At 36.6% G+C, this 22,467-nt stretch overlaps 1 protein-coding gene across 1 annotated transcript; it reads right to left on the bottom strand.

The window, feature by feature from the left end:
- Positions 1-366: 366 nt before the first annotated feature.
- Positions 367-21,262, bottom strand: LOC116304406 (vacuolar protein sorting-associated protein 11 homolog). Its single transcript, XM_031714141.2, has 36 exons — positions 21,182-21,262; positions 21,019-21,093; positions 20,075-20,126; positions 19,409-19,530; positions 18,467-18,517; positions 18,300-18,368; positions 17,301-17,398; positions 16,962-17,008; positions 16,080-16,174; positions 15,401-15,490; positions 14,829-14,880; positions 14,272-14,353; positions 13,940-14,004; positions 13,268-13,347; positions 12,745-12,824; positions 12,264-12,335; positions 11,290-11,368; positions 11,174-11,218; positions 10,601-10,702; positions 10,134-10,175; positions 9,954-10,021; positions 9,215-9,293; positions 8,824-8,944; positions 8,152-8,249; positions 7,548-7,631; positions 7,154-7,204; positions 6,626-6,714; positions 5,835-6,001; positions 4,783-4,868; positions 4,188-4,235; positions 3,722-3,795; positions 2,733-2,828; positions 2,254-2,313; positions 1,836-1,902; positions 1,160-1,225; positions 367-846 (listed from the first exon to the last, which is right to left on the bottom strand). The coding sequence occupies exons 1-36, from the start codon at positions 21,194-21,196 to the stop codon at positions 766-768; spliced, it is 2,748 nt and encodes a 915-aa protein (XP_031570001.1). The 5' UTR covers positions 21,197-21,262; the 3' UTR covers positions 367-765.
- Between the last annotated feature and the right edge of the window lie 1,205 nt (positions 21,263-22,467).

The following is a 22,467-nucleotide window of genomic DNA, read 5'->3' as shown; positions in this document are numbered from 1 at the left end:
CCTGCAGCAAATATCTACCCGTGATAGAATCATAGAAATTCTTTAACTTTTTGTGTATAAGATTATTTTAGAACTAGAAGCAGAACTACATTTTTTTTTGTCTCGGTTCGGCAGTTCGCTGATATCCATAGTATTTTGTCATAACTAGCCCTCCCCTCCCCCCATCTTATTGGAACTTCCTGTATCTGCCTTTGATTCCCATCTTGAGTGGGATTCCAGTCCATCTTAAATGGATGTTTTGGTGGCATTTTTTTCTCTCTTGGGTGAGTAGACATGTAACTCATGATAAGTGTCATAAAAAAGGTTAATTAAGGTTTGAAATAGAGAGCTATAGTTAGAGTGGTTCACTTAACAGCTCATATTGGAAGACATTTTTAGCTATTATCTATGTTATAGTCTCTCTCTCTCTCTCTCTCTCTCTCTCTCTCTCTCTCTCTCTCTCTCTCTCTCTCTCTCTCTCTTTATTTATTCTTTCATTATTTCGTTCTTTCTCCCTTTTCTTTCTCCCTTTTCTTTCTCCCTTTTCTTTCTCCCTTTTTTTTCTACCTTCTTTCCTTTCCTTTCCTTTCTTTTTTTCTCTCTTTCTTTTTGCATTTCTTCTTATTGTATACTATTCATGGATTATTTACTAACACAAAAGTTCCTATAAAACAATAGGGTTAGAGATCTTCTTTTTAGAGTGTTGCCTGAATTATTTTTTAATATAAAGACTACTACTTAATCTTTAAAATGTCTACATTTATCAACACCACTTCAGTATTGCGTTCACTGTAACAAATGAGCACGATCCCTTTCTGTAATCTGTAAGGGAGCACCACGACCTTGACCAGTGGTTACCAAGGTTACCTGAAATGTAAATTAATTAAAAATGCTAGTATCTTAATTTTGACGTTACAACAACATTATTGTAAGCATTGCATGATCATTTACACCTGCATGTGTTAAAGGATTCATAAAATAACTGTTAGAAGTATCGCGTTCTGATTGGTTGGCTGCGAGTGCTTTATGAGAACACACAGCACGCGCGCACACTTTCACTTGCGTCATTCCTATCCAACATAACGGTTATTGTAATTTGTATTTTATAAAAGAAAGCTTTTAAGCTTTGATTAGAAACCTAAGTTAGTGCACTACGCAAGCTTTAATTTAAGAATGATACCTTGTTGAATACACCACGTCCAAAATAATCAGCAACGACTGAGAAACCATTAGGTGCTCGCTCCAACTATTATGCAGAAACACACAGTTAATTGCCATGGAAAGTATTTGTACAAGACTACATAACACTACCTGGTACACAAATGTAATACATTGACAAAAAAAAGTTAGAAACAAGAAACGCGTCTTTACGAAATATTTTTTTCCTTGTTTTTCTTTTTCTTTCCTGAAAGACCATTACAAAATAAATTTTATAAATCTGGCGGGTTCCGATTGGTTGGAGGAAATGGCTTTATGACAGCACACAGGACGGGCGCCCACACGCGCTATGCGTCGTGCTTCTCCTAACCATTCTAACACTTCTCTCGTGTTCTATCTAACCCCCGAGTGCGTGCTTTGAAATTGCACACAGCACGGGCGCTATTTTTTCTGTCTTCATTGATGTCCTGCATGTTAGATGTTCATTCATTTTGGTAGTACAGTATTTGACAAAACATTTACAGTACGTCGTTATGCTATGGCCTTTTGGTTTTCTTGGGAATGAATGCAAATCATCAGCACTACAACATCCCGTGTCCCATCAGAAAGTGTTAAAAGGCGAATTTAAATCTGGTTTATAAATTCTCTGTTTTCTCACCCCCTAAGATGTAAATCTGGGCCGCCTGTAGTGAACTTACTTGGTTGTGGAACTGCTCGTGAAGGTCTTTGGTTTGTTCTTGTGTTCGTATGATATCAAGGACTTTTCTATAACAGCAAGAAAAGAAAAGGATTGCGGGAGGATTAAATACATCTCTTATTGTAGTACATGCACAATGTCTTGATCGTGTAGCTAATTATTGTGAGATGCTTACAAATGCGTGTGATATCTGGTGAGATTAATCTGTCATGTTTGTATTTATCATCGAAATTATTCAATTATACTCTGCTTCTTTTACCCAAAACTGACCTCCCGTTCTGCCATCTTGGTTTCGCCAGTTTTTTGGGGCCCCCAATCAAAAGGTCTATACACTTGGTGTAGAGTAGCAAAGACACGATAGATGTGGGTGTGGCGTGGTGGTGTAAGTATTCTCGAAAGAAATTTGGAAAAGAACATACTTGTTTTCCGGAGCACAGATGGGGCACTCGTTATCATTATCTGCATAGCTTTCAAAGCACCTGGTAATATAAATATCATAATTTATCTTAAAATGGAATACTGATCAGGGAGATCAGGCTTACTTTAGCAACACTTTACACACTAGATTGCCTCACATTGAGTTGAGCGTTGTGTGCATGGAACATTGAATGTAGTGGTAGTGTGTGTGTGAGTGAAAAGTGTCCCCAGTTAGTGCGAAGGCGCTAGAACAAATAGACACTTAAATAAAGAAATTTATTTTTTTATTTCATATATTTTTTTGTCGTCTGATGACATAATACAAAAATGTTCGTTCCATTGGCAAAACCTCTTACTAACACGCATTTCATAGAAAACGACAAACGCGTTTTCGTACCGAGAAAGAGCCATAGTGTATCGTACCATCCACTCTACTGGAGATATGCTATAACATTATAAGTTGTTATACAGATATACTCACAGCTGATGAAAAGAATGCTGGCAAAGAAAATGGACGGCTGGTAGGTCTAATGGTCGAGAACACATACTGCACTTGGCACCCTGAAACACTTGAGCACTGCAAGAGATTATAACGGAACAAATATTACACAACGTAACACGAATACAGCTATTTCAAAAAGGGTTGAGTGCTAGAGTGCATACCATATATCCGTAAAAAATATTGTAAGGGATTTGCACAAATTAGTAAGTTCAGTAGACCTAAGTAGACTTTAGACCTACAAAACTTTGCACTAATTTGTACAATTTTGTTGGTTAACTTTTTCATGGACATATGGTATGCACTCAATGTAAATAATGTCAGCATAGAAGAAAATATGCCATAAAAACGTGCAGACGAAGTTTAGGAAAATTCTTCTCTAACCTTCCGCTGTTTAGACCCGGATGTCCCGGGGGGGGGGGGGGGGGACTCCCTTATAAAAGGGGGCGGGGGTCCTCGTCGGAAATTCCGAAAATGACCCCTAAAAGGGACCTGTATTTTGGTATGATGGGCGTGGCAGTGATGAAATTTCACCCCTAAGAGGGACCAATCAATAACGCATGTTTTGTTTGGTTTCTCGATTTTATTTGCATCAAACGCCGTCTGCTATAACGAATTTATGACGACGTTGTCATATACAAATCGCTTGCCTTTTTGTAAATCTTATACCCTAAAAGGGACCACAAAACCCTGATTTCAAACCCTAAAAGGAACGACGAGGACCCCCGCCCCCTTTCATAAGGGAGTCCCCCCCCCCCCCCGGGTGTTTAGAATCACATCTACCGTAGTGCAGTTGGGGCGTGTTGCTTGTATGCAACAAGCAACATGCAGCAAAACCTTTGCCTGCGCGCAGATCGAATTTAACAAAACTTACAAAAATTTACCAACCTTTTTTTGATATAGCTGCATGCTAAGAGTATAAAGCATTCTTGTCTAAAAAAAACTAATTCAAAGACACAGGTTTCACTGACCTTTTCTTTAGTTCCTGGATTTGAGTCCTCATCTTTTCAGTTTCTTCGCTGTACTGGCGGATAAGCCTTTCATCCTAAAAATGGACACGATAATCATATGTATAAAGGCATGAAACGTATACACTTATTTCAATAAAGTTAGTCACCAAAAATCTAGAAAGCTGAGATCACTGAGCATCATGGGAAAATTTTTCATATAAAAAAAAGCATATATATACAAAGCTTTTTTAATACAAACTGCAGCTCGATGATGCTCAGAAGAGGTGAGACTGTAACCGGTAAAAGATTCTCAAGTCCTTGAACAGTTATCAAGCGGTTGAACGTGTAAAATGAATCTACCCATAATCCTTGTCGGCCTCAGCTTTATAGCTTTTCAGGTGACTAACTTCATTGAAATAAGTGTATTTATTTGAATATGTTGAAAAAACTATTTATATGCTTACTATACTCTCAAATTCTACTTTACCTTTGCTATAAGTTCGTCCTCCGTTTGTAATCGATGTATAATATATTCCTAAAGAAGTTTTGATATATATCGTAAGACATCATATTAAACCTTTATCATCTTTCAGACACTACCTTTCTTCCCATATTTATTGTAAAGCGAACCTCTATATAGAGTTCTTCTAAGCTGACACCATGTAAAGTACCGAAGTTAACCTGCTTAATAAAAGAACCGCTCAATAAGGTTCCTAATGAGCGGCAATTGCTGACTTCTAGACCAAGTACAGTGGCCCCTCTATCAAGAGGACACCTTTTGGACTTTAGAGTTGCCCGCTGAAGAGAGGTTTGTCTACAGCAAATATGGAAGAAAAAATTCCCAGTCATTATCTGAGGTAGTGTCCGTTTAATGAAGGATGTCCGCTTAACGGAAGTTCGTTTTACTGTAAATGAGAAAAACATTTTGGTCGTACTCCAAGGTAGGCTCATACTCTACGCAGACGTTCTTAGACACTAAGAAAGTCTGCGTAAGGAGGCTAACCCCAAGGTAGTGTTCGCTTAATGAAGGGCGTCCTCATAATACAGGTATCACTGTATGAGAGATAAATGGTATACGTTACCTTGACAACGGCTAAAGTAGCTGTGGAATTATGAGCAAGAGTTTGAAGAACCAATAAAGGAGACATCAGGTTACCTTTGTCGATATCTAGATACACAAGCGTTAAAGAATCACGCAACCATGAATGTCAACAACAAAATACCTGACAACATCACTATCATAAGTATCATATTGAACTGTGTTCGAGTATTGAACTATCACATTGACAATGCCATCATCTCCACTAACACTATCGTCATTATCCACTACAATCAACATTATATCACCAATAAAAACATCACTGTCATAAGCAGTATGTTTAACTATACTCCAGCATTAAGTTATAACAGTGACGCTTCCACCATCCCACTAACACTATCAACATCATCCAACACAATCATCGTGAACCAATAACATCGGTCATAAGCCGCCATATTCAACTGTGTCTTTAATCGTAATTATCCCAAGCACCATTCCGTCACCACCACTATCGTCGTTATCCATTATCATCACTGTTATATAAACAATAACAACATGACTGTCATAAGCAGGATGCTCAAATTCTAATGAGCATTAAACTTTCGCATTGACACTGCCACCATCTCCACCACCCCTATCATCATCATCTATTACGATCACAGTTATATCACCAATAACAGTGACACCACTGTCGTAAGCAGCATATTCAACTGTGTCTTCAATCCTAATTATCTAAAACACCATTCCACCACCAACACCATCGTCATCAACCATTACCATCACTGTTATATAAACAATAATAACATGACTGTCATAAGCAGCATATCAGTTCAACTGTGTCTTCAATCGTAATTATCATTATCATCCATTACAATCACTGTAATCCAATATAACAACACCACTGTCATAAGCAGCATATTCAACTGTCTTCAATCGTTATTCTCTCAAGCACCATCCCACCACCCACCAGGTACTATCATCATCATCCATCACCGTCAACTTCAACCACTGGGACCTCTCATCAGCATCAATGACATCGTCATTACAACCACCATTATAGTTCATGCTATTCTCAAGGTTACAACAGAAGGATACGTGATAGTACTTCCATTATCTGTGTCTTGCAATCGGTTTCTTTACGCGCGAAATAAGACAATGCCTGTACCCACAGACCAGGGTCTTGAACACCATATTTCTTGCAAGTATCTATGACATTATGATAATCATTCTGCTCCATGTGATAATGCAGTATTTGCTGGTATCTAAAAAATAACCATAAGAAAAACTCTTTATTTAAGCGTTTAGTGATTTCGCGCTAATAGGCCCTTTGCAGTTAACGATCATGCGTCTGTACTGGTGAAAAAAACTTTTATTTTATATTAAATTGGTGATTCTTTTTAGCTACTTGTAAAGAACTGAATGAAAAGATGTGTAACCAGTGCGTTACGAAATGCAGTTTTATTACGATCTCTCGAAACAGGTTGTAGAAAGTTTGTTTGCTCACCAGTATGTTCACCCATGGGAATCAAGATGTTCATTCATTTGCTCTCAGTGAATTAATCAGCACGTGATTACTGAGCTGCAAAGTGCCTTTTGGGGACACTTTTCACTCACACAAACTACCACTTCTTTCTATGTTCTTAGCACACAACGCTCAACTCACATGTTAATTTTTACAGAGACAATATGTCGATATACTGATAAATCTTAATTAATCTCTTTTTAAGGCGCTTTGAAGTAGGGCGCTAATTAGGTACCTAATTAGCGCCCTGCTTTGAAGTAATCTATAGCGAATGAATATGAATACTATCTAATGTCTCGCCAGACATGCGCCATACTGTACTACAAGGCTGGTGATCAAACATATATTAAGTTCTGTTACTCACAGCTTAGCTTTTTCATAGAGGTAGAGGATTCCTGCTTTGAAGTGATGCATTTGGGCAAGCACCATAGCATGGTCCAAGTCATACCCAGCCTGAATTAGAATAAAATCACATGCGGTTTATATGGTGTCCACTCAATTGAGATTTGTAATACGGTAAATATGCAATTACACAGTGCAATTTCTCTGCAACTTGTCTCGCAACAGTGTTATGACACAAGTTGAAATAGGTTTACTCGGTGCAACGGAGACGCAATCGTTGCCGAAAGTAGAAACGAATTGCACTTTTTGCAGCGATTGCTGCAACATGTCTCGCAACATTTTTCAAATTGCGCTGTAGGTTACACGCTGCAATGCTCCATGCAACTTGTGTCGAAACGATATTGCGAGACAAGTTGCAGAGGAACCTGCTCCGTGTAATCGCGCCTTAGATATGGGGAAATGTTTTGGAATCATGCAACTAGCTGTCCGTTTAATGGAGGTAGGTAACCAGTCATTTAGACCCCTCTTGCCCCTTGAGACTTTTCAGTACCTCAGTGTTTGTTAGTAAGTCCAGTGCCTTTTTCTCGTGACCAACCTGAGACTGCAAGTGAGCAAAACCACTGATAAGATTCAAGTACGTCAGCAATAATACTATAAGTATGAACTTACGAAACAATATGGCGAATTTGTAGCCGCACTGAAGTCCTGCTGTAACCTCAACGACGCGCTGTGAATCAGGGGTCACATGTTACGGCATGTCGTAACTTGCATTTGCTGTAAGTCAGTACCAAACCATTTCACTGTATCGACATGTCGTACCGTGTCCCTGCAGTCGTTTCCCACTTATAAAATAACCGATTTGGCTGTATCGTTTTGACGCGTACAAAAAAAGTGTCCTAAGGCTGCATTTCACCGCATTTCAAATCAAATATCGAGTGTCTTACCTGTATATTTGACTCGTGTGCTGCATTGTTTAGATAGAGCTCTAGGAGTGTGTTATACAAGAGACTGGATGATATTGGTTGCACCTGTATCGATACAAGAAAGCACCTTAAGACTAATAATAAAACAGAAAAAGACATATTGACAATCTTGGACAAAACTATTGAGACTTAATAAAATACTCAATTGTACGATTAATCTTTATTAGTCCCTTTCACAGTTACTTGCGCCATCTTGAAAGGTAGCCGTGCCTTTGCATTGAAGCGAGACGAACGGTGAGCTTGCAATGTGAATAATTGTTCAAGGTGTTAAAAAAGGTCTCTATCATTGCAAGCTCACCGTTCGACTCGCTTCGATGCAAAGACACGGCTACCTTTCAAGATGGCACAAGTAACTGTGAAGGGGAGTATTGTACCTCCATCTACCTCTCTGCTGAACAGGCGTTTTTTGACTTTGGCGTGTGTATTTTGATCTAGCTTGGGTATGAAACAACATGACAATACAAAGCATGAGGGATAAAAGATGTTTATACCCAAGCTAGACCACAATGCATCACGTTCGCCATCTCATTACAGGCCTAATATGTTGGTTCTGTTTGCTACTTACTTGTATCATGTGTTCCAAGAACTCTATTAGTTTTGCTTTCTGGTGAACAAAGATGTGAATGAACTCCTCAGGGCGTGCTTTCTGTGGCTTGTTGGATCCTGAAGACGCGGAAATAATTTATTAAGTCCCGAGAAAGAGTGTTTATGAGAAAAATAATATAACTTGCTTGTATATTCTGTTTTGTTTGCTTCTTCAAACGCTTCCTTGTTTGTTTGCTCACTCCTTTTTGCTTTTGTTTCTTGCTTGCTTACTTGTTTGTTTTGTCGTTCACTGGTGTGTCCGCTTATATAATAAATCGCTTATTTGTTCGCTTGTTTGTTCGCTTGTTTGTTCGCTTGTTTTGTTCGCTTGTTTGTTCGCTTGTTTGTTCACTTGTATGTTTGTTCTTTTTGTTCAATCTCTTTTTCGTTTGTTTGTTTTTGTTCGCTTTCGTGTTCGCTCATTTTGCTCGCTATCTTTGTTTATTTCTTTGTTTACTCGCTTGTTTGCCCGTTTTAAGCAAAATAGCCTGCATATTCTGCATGATAAATAAAAACGCTTGCGAACTCGTAAGCCTTTCAGTAATGTTTCCCCAACAACTTAGTCCCCATGTCACTAGAAAAAAGTGTGTACTTAAATGCACAAAATGGATGACAAATGACAGACATAGAAAACAAAAGCACTGTACCCTACCTGTCTTGACATCACCCTGACTGGGTCGGTAATCCGTACACAACCTCTTGAGTAAATTAGTGGCTTCATCAGGCACCTTGTTTACAAGGCTTTTACCATAATTCTTCATGTTACTCTCAGCCTACAAAGATCCATATGAAACATCAGAAACAAAGTTTCAAATCAAAAGTTTACGTTGCGAGGTAAATTATGTATCCATGGAACAGCCACAATACGATTAAGGTAAAGAGCCAAGTTCATATGATGTAGTAACGACTTTATCAACTTATGCCTATAGTAACGACTTTATGTGCTTGACTTTCTCTCTCTCTTTCTCCCTCCCTCCCTCCCTCCCTCCCACTCTCTCACTTTCCCGATCCCTTCATTGGAACATGTGATGTAACATGCGTACCTCATAAAAGTCTAATCTTGCTATGTATTCCAATGCTTTTTGATAGTCTTTCAGATCTTCCAGCTGAATCTTAAGATACCTACGAGTCGTCAAAACACAACACAAGTTATATTATCTAAGAAAAAATTTACGGGCCCACTGTTTACTTGAATGTTAGCAACTGGAGTATCCATGTTTTATGACAAAGAATTAGTGCTCATTTAGACAGGCGTTGTTAAGGTAGTAACAACGTAGTAAGCTTAGCCTAGTGTTCACTACCTCGACGTAAATCAAATGGACCAATCAGAATACATGTCTGTCACGAAACTATTGGCGGTCTCCGAGTAAAGCGTTGCGTGACGAGCAGAAGGTGGAATGCATCAACAGAAATCAAATATATGTCTGTCACGAAACTTCTTGCGTCCTCCGAGAATAGCGTTGCGTGACGACCAGAATATAGAAGGTTGCCTCAGTGTACTGGAAGCTAGTACTCAATACATCAACAAAAATCAAATGCACCAATCGGAACATAATATGAAAAAAGGTTTTTGAACATTCAATCGGAATGCTTGTTAGATCACTAACAAGCGTAGTATTTCCGGCCCTGTCATATACGTGCAGTGATACTTGACAATCATATTGGGGCCACGGAAGGGGTGGGGCAGGTGGCTACAGCCAATCTAAGCCCTCCCTCCCCCTCCCACACACTTTTTAGGGTACTCCGCAGCCCCCGTCATATGAGATATTTAGTTGTCCTTACCAGTCATGTTGATCAAATTTGTTGGCCAGATAGACTGCATGTTTATAGTAGCCAGCTTGTTTGCAAACCTGAAAATCAATGAAGGTTATAATTAATCCAATAATGTGTGTAAATATACGCTGCCTTTTTAAAAATGCGATGTTTCAGAAATTTAGGAAAGTTCTACCACCAGTTACTTACTTTGATTGCTGTCTCCACATCAAAGTTGAGTTCTTTTTCAGACTAAAAATTATTCGAGAAAAAAATAAGAGTTACTGCAGTCGACAGCAAAAAGACAACGTATGTTCCACATATAGTGCTGCCACAACGACCCGATCAATTTTTTCCAACACAATATCGATAAAAAAGAAGGGAAACGTATTTAGACAGACGCAGTTCCTGTTTACGAAGCAAAGAAAAAAGCGATGGTTATGGTAGCACATCACACTAAAATGAAGAAATAGACAACGCGCGCGCGTAACGCAATAGAAGTGCGCCCGAGTGCTAAGTGCTTGCAACCAATCAGAACGCGGGGTTTACAACTTCCAGTTATTTTCCAACACCTTTTTAATTGGTCTTGTTTAGCTTTATGTTTATCGCTTGTCGATTGGACAGACAGACCGCAGTCTAAACAGGTTTTACTGGTATTTATTACCAGTTTTACTAACCATAATAAATTCATCAAGCTTGGTGACGTCTTTGAGTTTGGTGTAGCAGTTGAGCAGTAACGTGGTGTGATCTGCATTAGCAAGACCCTGTTCATGCAGAGCCTTCAAAAAAAAAAAAAAAGAAAAATGTTATTGAATTTTTTTTGTTTCATTTTGCGTGCTTTTGTTTGTGTTTATAATATAATCAATTCAAGCCAATATTAAGAGTAAGACAAATTTACGCAAAAGTATACCCAATTGTCATTTAAATGTTTTGCAATATTGAGTTATCAAACCTGGGACTCAGGGGTAGTGTAGCTAATTATTTGCATTTTTTCTCCCCGTCTCGGGTTCGATTCCCAGACTTACCCCACCCCCCTCCTAGACTCCGCATTGCAAGTCAGTAGAGTTTGTTAGACCGCCTCCGCAAAACCTAGCATGCTGAATTCCAATTCAATTTTTGAGTTAGCTGTGCCCTGACTTTGATCATTCCAGAGTATGTTTCGGAGCATTAAAAATTTGAAAGTTCAAGGTCACAGAAAACGTCTTGAAATTTTAATTTAAAAAACGGTAACATTGAGATGGTACACTCACCTGTAAATATGCTGTAAGATTGTGAATTCTTTGTGCGTCTAGGAACTGCATCAAACAAGGCTTGTTAGTTCATTCACGATTCAAATATCTTGTTCACAGCCCTGTGTTGTACATACCTTTCGTATAACGTATGATGGTTCAAGGTGCCCAATAGTCTTGATGTATTGCTGAATTGAACCATCATGATCACCTTTGCTATATACATAGATTAAATGTCAGTAGCCCTATTGAAGACATAGAAAACGCGCGCACATGCTGTTTGCAGTTATAAAGCACCCGGGCGTTGGCAAATTACGAGAGAAGTGTTAGGAGAAGCACGACGCGTAGCGGAGTGCTTCTCGACACTTCTCGAGCGTTCTGTCAATCCCCAAGTGCTTTATAACTCCACACAGCACAGCAAACAAGTTTTTTATTTCTTTTCTAAAATACAAATTACGTGAATAACGAAACTGAAAGTGCGTGCTGTGTGCTCTCATAAAGCACGCGCTCCCAACCAATCAGATTGTGAGATTTAGAGCAGTTGTTTTATATTTCGCATTCAGTCGCACTTTTTTTCTTTTTTGCTTCCTTCCTTCCTTTTTGTATTTGACCTGATATATTTGGCTAAATTATTCTTCATTATAAACATCGCGCATGTGAGTGAATGTTGAGTATAATCAGATGGATAGATGAGTTTAGCCTTTTGAAAAGACTATCGTTGGTGGTGATGTTTCGACAACCTGAGCACTAGTCATCCTTAGTCAACCAAGTAACGCATTGGCTAAATGAGGAAACTCGTTTCACGGAATATGTTTACAGCACGCATTTTCCTCGATGCGACCCGGTTTTGCCACATATAAAACATTACTACGAGCGACAAATTTTGCTTTGGAGTCAGCAAAGAATATGTTTCTACAGTATGGCAAAAACATTCTGTGTTTGCACACCGCATGGAAACAATGTGACACTTGTTTCCCAATGTTTCCTGAAAGTTTAGCCGCCTTTGGAAACAATTCACAATATGTTTCCTCGTTTGGCCAGGGTTTAAGGGATGAGCAGAAAATTACTCATAAGATGTTGCAATATGTTGGCAGAGAAACCATCTAGTTACCTGTACAAATGATCACCATATTGAGTGAAGATATCAATCAACCCATCAGAGTAATGCTGACTCTTGGCAAGACTGATGAATTAAACCAAAAACTTCAATTTACAAAAGAGTAAGTAAAAATATCATAAAAACATTCTAATCAAATAATTCTTTTGGTAGCAAATATCAGTGAAAGTTCCACAGTTTATTCATGCAGTCGTTATATTTTCTTGACCATTCTAGCATGTGAGTCAGTCGATCCGATTGAGCGCGATCAAGCAACCGATTGACTTTGACCAATGGCAGTCCACCATGAACACTGACAAATCAACCAATCTATGCCCCCTCATTCGGTCTTGTGCACACATGCAATCGGAATTTGGCTTTATCTGAAAATCTGCAAATAACCTGGGTTCCAGAGCATCTATTGCTCCAGTGAAAACTATATAAAGTGATAATGCTTGTACATGTACAACCAACTTGTTACATGATTCCTACTTACCTGATAGCCATGGCATAAAGGTTTTTCTTGAAAAGAATTTCAAGTTTCGTTTGTGTGTCTTTCTCTTGTAATTGAATAATCTGATCAAACAGGAAAAAAACACAGGTTAAGAACAAAGCATAGATGCTGAATATATTCTCTTGCATAAAACTGAATATTTTAATCATTTCAAGATGTGATGGCCATTAACTTTGTTATCTGAGGTTTTTCAGAGAACATGTGTAGTGAGCTCTGAAAATGGCTAAACAAGGGTGGAGTAACGGTAGTAACGGCATAACAAGGGAGGATCGTTTGTTAAGGTTTCTCCCTGTATTCTTCCTTCCACAAAACATGATAAATTCTAAGTTAATCTTTGAATTAACCCAGCCCTGACTTTGATCAGCCAAAAGGCTAGGTATTGATAAAATATTAAGGATTTTTGGCTGTCACAGTCTGTTCTTCAGTTATAGAACATTACATAATAGTACTTATTGCACTAATAATAATGATAATAATAGACTACTAATATAAGGAGTACACTTACCTTATAGTCTGTAGTAACAATGTACAGGTTTCCCCACTCACATAGGACGTCAAGTACTTCGGTCACTGTGCCTGTGAAAGCTTGAAATAGAAAAAAAAAACACTTCTGAATCAATCTTTGCATAGACTTAATAATGTTCCGTGGAATGAATGATTGGCCAGGCCATGTTATCCTATCTGTGCATGCATCATTCTATGGGACCACATCAATCTTTGTTAGGTCTTTCCCTTAATTCAAGAGTTTGAATTCTCTCTGAGTTCTCTGGTTTTTCTTCACCCACAAAACCTAAAAAGCTAAACTCCAATTCTATCAGTTAGGTAGCTACTGTGCATGCCCTGCTTGGAAGAGCCCAGAGGTTATTGTCAATAAAATGTGCTGCTCTTTGTGAACAGAGTATCACAGTGCAGCTTGTGTTTGTATTCATGTTCATATCAAAACTCATGTAAGATATCATGTAGTTACGAGGAAAACATTGAATAGAAACCATAACTTATGTATGATAGATATGTATGAATAATATATCTATCAAATGATGTGTGTGTCTTTTCCCTGATGTTGGGATGATCAGTCAATGAAATTGGTGATTTAGTGTGGCAGGAATGTTAACTTATAAGAATCAAATGACTGTTGAAGGATAATATTTTATGCTAGATATTTTAATAAATGTATTACCAATGAACTTGTTCTGGATGTCATAAACAGTTACCATGTTAGCTACTTTATTTTCTGAATTCAATCTGTGGAATCAAACAGAGTCATCTTTAAATGAATTTGCAATATTTAACAAACAAAAAATGCAGAGTGTGAAAAAAATACCTGCTGAAACAACACCATCATTACCACTACCACTAAAAACAATGACTGCATTTACAACAAGTACTGCAGTAACACCTTCGCCATAACCACCAACAACAACAACCATGGCAGCAATGAAGTCTGCGCTCAATGAACAACAAAAATTCCTTAAAACTGCAACAACAACAACAACAACAACAACAACATACCCTGGCGCTGGTCTTTGTATTTTGGAATCCTTGCTAACAACCACAAGATAACCTCTGAACCAAGTGATCATCTGCTTTTCACCTAAAGTTTGTCCAACAAAAATATAGTTGATAATGTCTTACTAATAGATGTACCAGTTGATGAATGGCATAGGTGGAATGCTCAGCTGATATAACACTATCTCTTACTGCTGTATAGTTAAAGTCCGGAATCATGCATTGCATTCTCAACTGAACTGCATTAAACTATGAGAAATGAGGTGGTAAGCCGTGTGGGATGGGCTCGGAAATCATTTAAGAACATGCGTAATAGGTAAATTACAAGCCGTATGAAACGACTGAAGAAGAGGGACAATGGGCCTTTCACAACTTCAAGTCACGTAAAAAATGAGCCAGCTCAACTAGAAACCATGGACAGCTGTTTCGGCCTGCATTGGACCTCATCAACATGGTGTATCTAGTGAGCTGGTAGAATCCCAAGAAAAAGTAGTACATGAGAGATGAGGCGGTAAGCCAGAAAACATATAGAACATAATAAAATCAATCTTGAGCAATACCTTCAAAAGCAAGGCAAGGTCCTCTCCCATCAGATTGATAAAAATAAAGAGCCTAGAGAACAAAATATTACAATTATACATTTACCTAATTCATTTGCCATTGAGTGACCACATAAAAAAATGACTTCAAGTTGAAGCTGAACTTAACTGTTCATACATTTACTATAATACATTTATTGCAACCTTAGCTTGGAGCAATTGTTTCATAGTTAATCATTTTAAGTGAATTTGGGAAAGGTCTATCAAAATAAGAAAGGTTGAAGCAGGTGTGATCCTGGAATTTTAAAAGAGGGAGATGGATACAGGGTACTTAACACCAACACCACAACAAACCCAATTAAAGGAGGGAAAATGTTGAAAATATGGGGAGTATAGTCTCAAATTAATGAAAATTAAATATTAGAACTTTGAGAAAACCAAGTGAAACGCTATCCAGATATAAGCTATAAACAATTTCTTTTCATGCAGGGGGGAAGGGTGAATAGCCAGCCCCTCACCGCCCCTGAAACTGCCCTTGTGATGAAGGAAAGCATATTAAATGACAGAGATCGATATCAAATGAAGACACAAACCTCATTTCTTGCAATAATGATTTGCTGTTCTTGAGATAAGTCGCTTAACGCAGAACATCGTAGTGAACATCCATGAGTATCAAGCACTTCCTGGTATCAACCAATGATAACTAGTCATTAATTATTAACTTTAATTACTAACATTGCTTTTTAATGCACTTCAATTGCCTAGTTTTATTTAAACATATTTGTTCAATACATTAACCCCAAGAGCAAAAGCACTCATCTAGGGGGTCTATGTGCAAATTTTTACACAATCAATAACGTAAGAATATGTGAAAACGGAAAAATAAAGTTACAAAATTACAAAAAAATTAGCAATAAAATGCAATTCTTGATACCAATACATAATGATTATCATATAACAATGGTGATAACAAATGATGAGTCAGAGCAAAAAGAAATACTTAAGAAGAAAAATGCTTAAAATTTGTTTGCATCTTTTAATAAGACTAATAAAATTTTAATCTATCTAATTAAAAGATGTTCAACTATATGTATACTAACTGTAATGTATACTAACTTCAATTGGCTTAACCCCTTGCTAAATTTATAATTATTGTCATTCAATCAATCAATTATTTTCTCACTATTCTTGGAATAGCATTTAGGTGCCCCTCCACTAGAGTAGGCTACGACTTTAAAAGATTGCGAAGGGTTCTAGTAAGACATAACTCACCTTGAAGTCTTTAGAAGATAAATTGTATGAAATAACTGTATCTGTTGTTACAACAAAGAGAATGGTACTTCCTGTGGTCTGCCTGTATGATAAACCTGCAAAAAGATTGCATTGTAAAACCAATTTAATCAGATCGTTAATAATGGAAGCATAATTCTTCTTTGGGACTCTGTAAATTGGATAACTAATAGAAGTTCTATGTTATTATTAATTAGAAAATGACCAATATTACTTTATCAATGACGTTCACTTCGAATCATGTTTAGTTGATATACTGTATGATATGAGTTAAAATTAAAAAATTAAAAACTACAATAATTTGGTAGGGTAACTAGATTACACAGGTGTAATTTTCATCTAGGACCTTTTAATTTTTAGATGGAATTAGAATTTAGAAGTTGATTTGCTTTCCGGAGTGAGGAAAATAGGATGACCCAGAGAAAACCCCTTGAAGCAAAGGATAATAATTTATAATAATAATAATAATTTATTTACTTAATATTGTGCAGTCTAACATGCCAATATATGATCAAGTGCGCATAAGGAGCTCAGAATCAACAAACAACTCTACTCACATACCATGAGTCTGAGAATCAAACCCGGGTTGCATTGGTGATAGGCAAGACTCTCACAGCTACATCACCCATGCTTCCCTAGTAGGTTACTATCAGCGCTTAAAATAACCGCCAGTCATCAGACAATGTCCAGCCAGAATTGGAACTTCTCTGGTCAAATTTTTGCCTTGCCTGGTCATTTCGACCAGTAACATTAAGCAAGAAATGAGGTAAGACTATCAAGCTAAGACTATTTTTGTTGGTCATCGTGTCCAGTGACTGACCAGCCATTATTTATATCCCTTAACTTTAAATAAAACTTAATTACCAGTTACTGGATGCTTGTCTTGATGTATCATCCTCTGTTTGCTGTGCCTAAAGATCCAATTCATAAATTTTCATTTTCTTTCAGAAGGGTACGTAGGGTGTTGAGCAGTGGGTTACAGTTATGTGACAAAGAATAAAGTTTAAGAGTAGTTGGGACAGGTTGAGGATAAAAGGAGTTAAATCTGCATTTACTACCCTTCCAGACCCAACAGTATTTATTGTTGGAGCATTCTCCTATTTAGGTGAAATCAACTAAAATTAATAAATGTGTAAATTACAGCTGAAAATGGTCTTGCAAATTCAGGGTGTTTACTAGGGAAAAGGCTACATCCTTACATACCTGTCGCGTGTGATATCTCCTCTGTACACAACAACACTACCATCATCAAATCCTATGGCCATTTGAGTAAGGTTCTCTAAAACTGCTAAGCATGATACCTGATAATCATAAATAGCAAGATGACCTCAAATTAAGCATAATAATAATAATAATAACTTTATTAATGTCTCTAATCTTCTAGCCGGGCAAAAGTGCCCTACTAATCAGGGAGACAAAATAATAATAATGCTTAAGACTAAGGAAATAATACCACTTAGATAACCAAGTATAATCTTCTGACTAATTAACGATTAGACCTGCAGCTTGAATGGTCCATGACTCAATAGCTAATGAGCATAAAACTACTAATAAATTGGTCAAATAAATGGACACAAATAATGTTGAAATTAGGTTTAAATAATCTATTTTTTGCATCGTTTTGGTTTTCAAAACCTGCACTTTTTGCTACTAGTGGTTTGTTACTAAAAGCTAGTAAGCTCAGCCAATTAGAGTGCAAGAGACCATTAGTAGATATCATACTAATAGGCAATGGTCAAGTAAGTGTAAATTCCAAGAGTAATTCTTTCTCATGTAAAACGATTGTATTGTTCCTAGGCCATCTAACATGGCTGCCGTCACGTGGTGGTGCAAAAACCTCTATCTGAGGTGCAATATTAATAAATAATAAATAATTTGAAATATGTAAACTTTACTTTAATTTTTCTTACACACAACTGTAAACCTCACTATAACCTAGGCAGTTTACAATTTTCTACTTGAGTCGACTAGAAGAAAAGTTTGAATAATACAATCAAACGAACATTAACAAGCACAACAAATTATTATAAAGAAAAGGAAAAAACAAACAAACAAACAAACAAACAAACAAGAAAAAACAAAAACAAAACAAAACAAAAAAATAAAAAATAAAAACTAATAGTTTAACAATTCAGGATTTGACCATTCCTTATTTTATTATTATTATTATTATTATTATCATTATCATTAATTTTTACTTACTGCTACTGGTTTGTTTCCAGGAATTGCTCTCAGCATTTGACAGCACACAGGGTTCCCAAGTTTATCAGTCTGAAAGTCAAAAACAAAAGCATGTTCACTATATTAGGAATAAACTAGTTAAATAAACTAATATAGAATCAATCACGAAACATGGACTAGATCCATACCTTGTCAAGATTCCATACTCTAACTATGGGATTGATGCCAACTTCATCTTCCTAAATGAAAATAATATTAATATTAATGTGCAGTTCCAGAAATTACCCATCCCCCACAGAAGATTTTTTTAAAGATTCTCCCTCCCTCCCTCCCCCCAGAAATATTCCACTTTTCTTTTATGCAAACTCTATAATTTTATCTTTTTTCTGTCCCCCTCCCCCCTTCTCCCACACTCTTTAGAAATTCCAAATTCCTCCTAGGGTATAGTATTGTAGTATAGCATCATATCATAGTATTGTATATGTTATATATTATTATTTCATAGATTATTAGAATTCTAATTGATATTATTATACATTTTACTAAGCATCTCAATTGTGATTGGTTGAGAGCCCTCAGCCAATCCCTGATATCGTGTGAACTCAACATGATAAATGTATTATCTGTAGGTTTTCCTACAGATAGTACATTTATCATGTCAAGTTCATTAAAACTCATGCTGCGTTAGCTTTGTTTTTATTCATTATGTGTACTTATTTCCAGAATTATGTACAAAAACAATTATTTAAGGAATCCTTAACTTATTTTCATATATTTTATGAAGAATTCTCGAAATATTTCTGAATTACGAATTTTGCATTTTTCATGTGACATCATGGCGTTTATAATCCTTGTCTCTATAATTTAAAGTACATGTTAATTTTTTATGTTATCGCATGATATATCGTAAATTATCAAGACCGAGGCTGTGTTTGCTCAACCTCATCCAATAATTGCTTAATGCTTCATGCATTTTAATACTTAATTCAGTCAGAACACTGTCACAGTGTGTTCAATTTTTCAAAATAAACGAGTTATCTATGGATAATTTTTAAAAATACAAAATATGCATTTATTATGTGGGATCATTATTTCATTATCATCAAATACAATAAATTCTCTGTACTAACCCCAACAGAAACAAGAATATTATGTTGTTTCAGCTGGTACAAGTGAGACGCTTTTATCTCAAAGGCTTTAAATGAGCTGAGCTGCAGATCACGGTCTAGAAAATGGATACTTCCACTGTTATCTGTAAACAATTAAAGAAAGAAAATTTTACTTGTCCATCTAACAGTAGGCTAACTTCAGATTTTACAGTGCTTCTCAGTTGCATACTTAAAATTGTACAATTATTAGCTGGCTTGAGAAAATTTTAGGCTTGTTGTAGACAATCAAATTGTTACCATGACATTGTTAGAAAGCACGGTTTTTGTGGGCATTGTGCCTATCACCTTGAATGAAGTCTATCAAAACAATTACTTCATTGTGATTCATTAGGATTCTGATAGTTTTTTTGAGAACAATAATTGTAAAAAATTATGGCTAGATTTGTTTCAGGATCCAAGGAGATATAAATCTGGTAAATTTGAGAACCTTGTAGGCGATTGCCTCACACTTCTCCTGCCTCCGGCACTTTCTAAGTGCTGTATCATTATGGATCATGAAAAAAGCAGTTTTAAATTAAGTAAAAAATATATACTTGGTTATAGTTTTCAACATTCCAATCAGAGAGCATGCAATATCTAATTAGCTATATAATATAAAAAACATGCATTACATATGATTGTACATACCACCAAATATCATCTGCCCCCTTCCACTGGAGCATGCAGAAATGTTAATGTCCTGTAACATAAATGTAATATAATTTTATGTAGGTTTTTTTCTGTTACTATGCTTGAATAAAATATTCATAAATGGCTCCAATCCTGTACTCTTCCATCACTTCAACAGTGGTTCCCCCTGAATAATATCCTAAATAATATTAGGCCAGGAGAATGACAATCATAGGGTAGATTTGCATCCAGACATTTTTGAAAACAGATGAGGCTTTTTTTCATTACTCATTATTGTGGATGTTACCTGAAGTTAATCAATATCAATCTAGACTTAGCATACTGCACCATAGGTAACCCACATGCTGAAATGACCTTGCATCAGCAGGGAGAATAAAAACCATGTAAAAATGAACTACTACACTGTAAATGTGGATGATTTGGAACTAGCATTTGGGGAATAAGAAGTAGCGTTTTATTCAAATAATGAAATTTTTTCTGTAAACAATGAAAATATTAGGCAGTAGCTATTAATGCACGCTGGTGGTGGACGCAAATCTATGCTCTCATTCTTTTATCCTTTAATATGGCTGATCAGGAAGCCTTATATTCACAAAAGAATGCATTGTAGTGCCTCAGTAGCTTTAATTGGTTCCTTAATGGCCTTGAGTCAATCTTATGTACTAGAGAGGGATTATGCATCCATAAAGTAGAAATCAAAGCAAATATGAACCCACCTCCCCAATCCCATCCTTTTTTAGCTCCCGATCTTCGCAGTGAAGGAAATTTCTTAACACTCATCAATCACAATAACCAAACATTTTAAATAAATAAATATAACGTTCCTTATTTGAGCTTCGTATGGTGTATGGTCTAATTACTAGCTTTAAGATCTAACAATACAAACTTCCGTAGACCCTGGGCTTTTTATGAACAACTATTTTAGTTTAAATAATTCGTACCTTGAGTCTTTCGTATGGCTGGTTGGTCTCGTGATCTTTTAAAAATTCTTTATCAAAAAAAATAAAGCGTCGCCACTTTGTGGAAAAAGAGATAAAAGTATTATAAAATAATGAAATATCTTGGATTTTTGTGCAAGATCTATTCAGATATTGCGATAAATACCTGTAAAAGAGCCATTTTAAGTTAACCCTGACACAACCTCGTCAATCCGCCATCTTGATTTTATTGCCCAGGTGTATTTCCACAGGCAGCCCAATATTAAAAACAGAATGGGAAAGGCCTTGAAAGGAAGTATAAAGGAAAAAATGGTAAAGAGAAATGTGAGACCATGAGTATTTTGAATATGTTGGAGAAAACAAGGATTGGATTCCAATACTTTGGAATTACTAAGACTAACTTTGAGCTTCATATGAGCTAAACCTAATTGAAACGATGGGTAGCATTGTCTTTAATGTCATTAGGTTCGGCTCATGTAAATTTCGATGCTTGAGCCTAATTATGACAATCAAAATGGGATTATAGACACTTTGTTGGCCTACTTTGACTCGGATACTTGTACTGATATAGCTTTAGTAAGAACGGTTATTAAAAAGATGTATCCAGGAAGTCTAGATGCGGAACTTGGTCTTCAAGCTATGCCAGGGCTGTACTGCAGTAGTACTCTATCAATCTAGTGGGAATACACTAGATATTCTCCTGGCATAACTGGTAGTAACCCTGCTCAGGAAATACTGAGAGAGGAAGTTTGGGATGTTATAGCATTTCCCTTTGCTAAATATATCTTTTCAGTTCTAAGCAGCCTCTCCATTTTAGTTCTGCATTAGCAGAAAAAGAAACCTGGGAAAATTTGACATTACAGTGCAGTTTTAGGGGGGACAGTTTTAGGGGGGACAGTTTTAGGGGGGCAAAATTGATGTCATTTTAAAATTAAATGTCCCTTAAAACAGTCCTGCAATGCAATGCAATGCCAACTCCACCCAATGCTTTCCTCAAGTTTGGAAGGCTAGAGTGCAAACAATATATCCATATATGAAATAGCACAAAAACTAAATTATTTCTGTTTATAATAATTATATTGTTTCATTGGTGCTATTTTGTACTCATTAGTTAAGTACTATTTCACAGATATATACACTATACTCTTTGCATCATCACATGAAGGAAGCCATGTTAGATGGCAGGAACAATACAATCAATTTACAAGAGAAAGAATTCAATTCTGAGAGCAAACGGATTTCATTGTTTTGCCATCTGACCACAGGCAGTCCAAGCTGTTCTATAATAGTCACCAGCATAGTGGAATAGAGGCACCATCACATGCTTTATGAATCCTGATGTTTAGCAGTTTGCAAAGTCATTACACCATGGAACTGTCTTTCCTTTGTATTACCTGCCCATGCAATTAGGCAATCACTCTGCAATGAGGCCAAATGGATGATATTTGTTTT

This window comes from Actinia tenebrosa, unplaced genomic scaffold (genome assembly GCF_029948245.1).
Source record: "Actinia tenebrosa isolate PJP-AT-01 unplaced genomic scaffold, QUT_ActTen_1.0 PGA_scaffold0__85_contigs__length_37466705, whole genome shotgun sequence".
NCBI lineage: Eukaryota > Metazoa > Cnidaria > Anthozoa > Actiniaria > Actiniidae > Actinia > Actinia tenebrosa.
Note: the sequence above shows the minus strand (reverse complement) of the source record. Positions and strands in the feature narration are given on the sequence as shown.

Bases quoted from the DNA above. Each gene is read 5' to 3' on its own strand.
- LOC116304406 (XM_031714141.2), bottom strand. The intron at 8,945-9,214 runs GTACGCATGTTA...GGATCTTTGTAG, and splicing joins CAAGATTAGACTTTTATGAG to GCTGAGAGTAACATGAAGAA. The intron at 6,002-6,625 runs GTGAGTAACAGA...GTTATTTTTTAG, and splicing joins CTCTATGAAAAAGCTAAGCT to ATACCAGCAAATACTGCATT.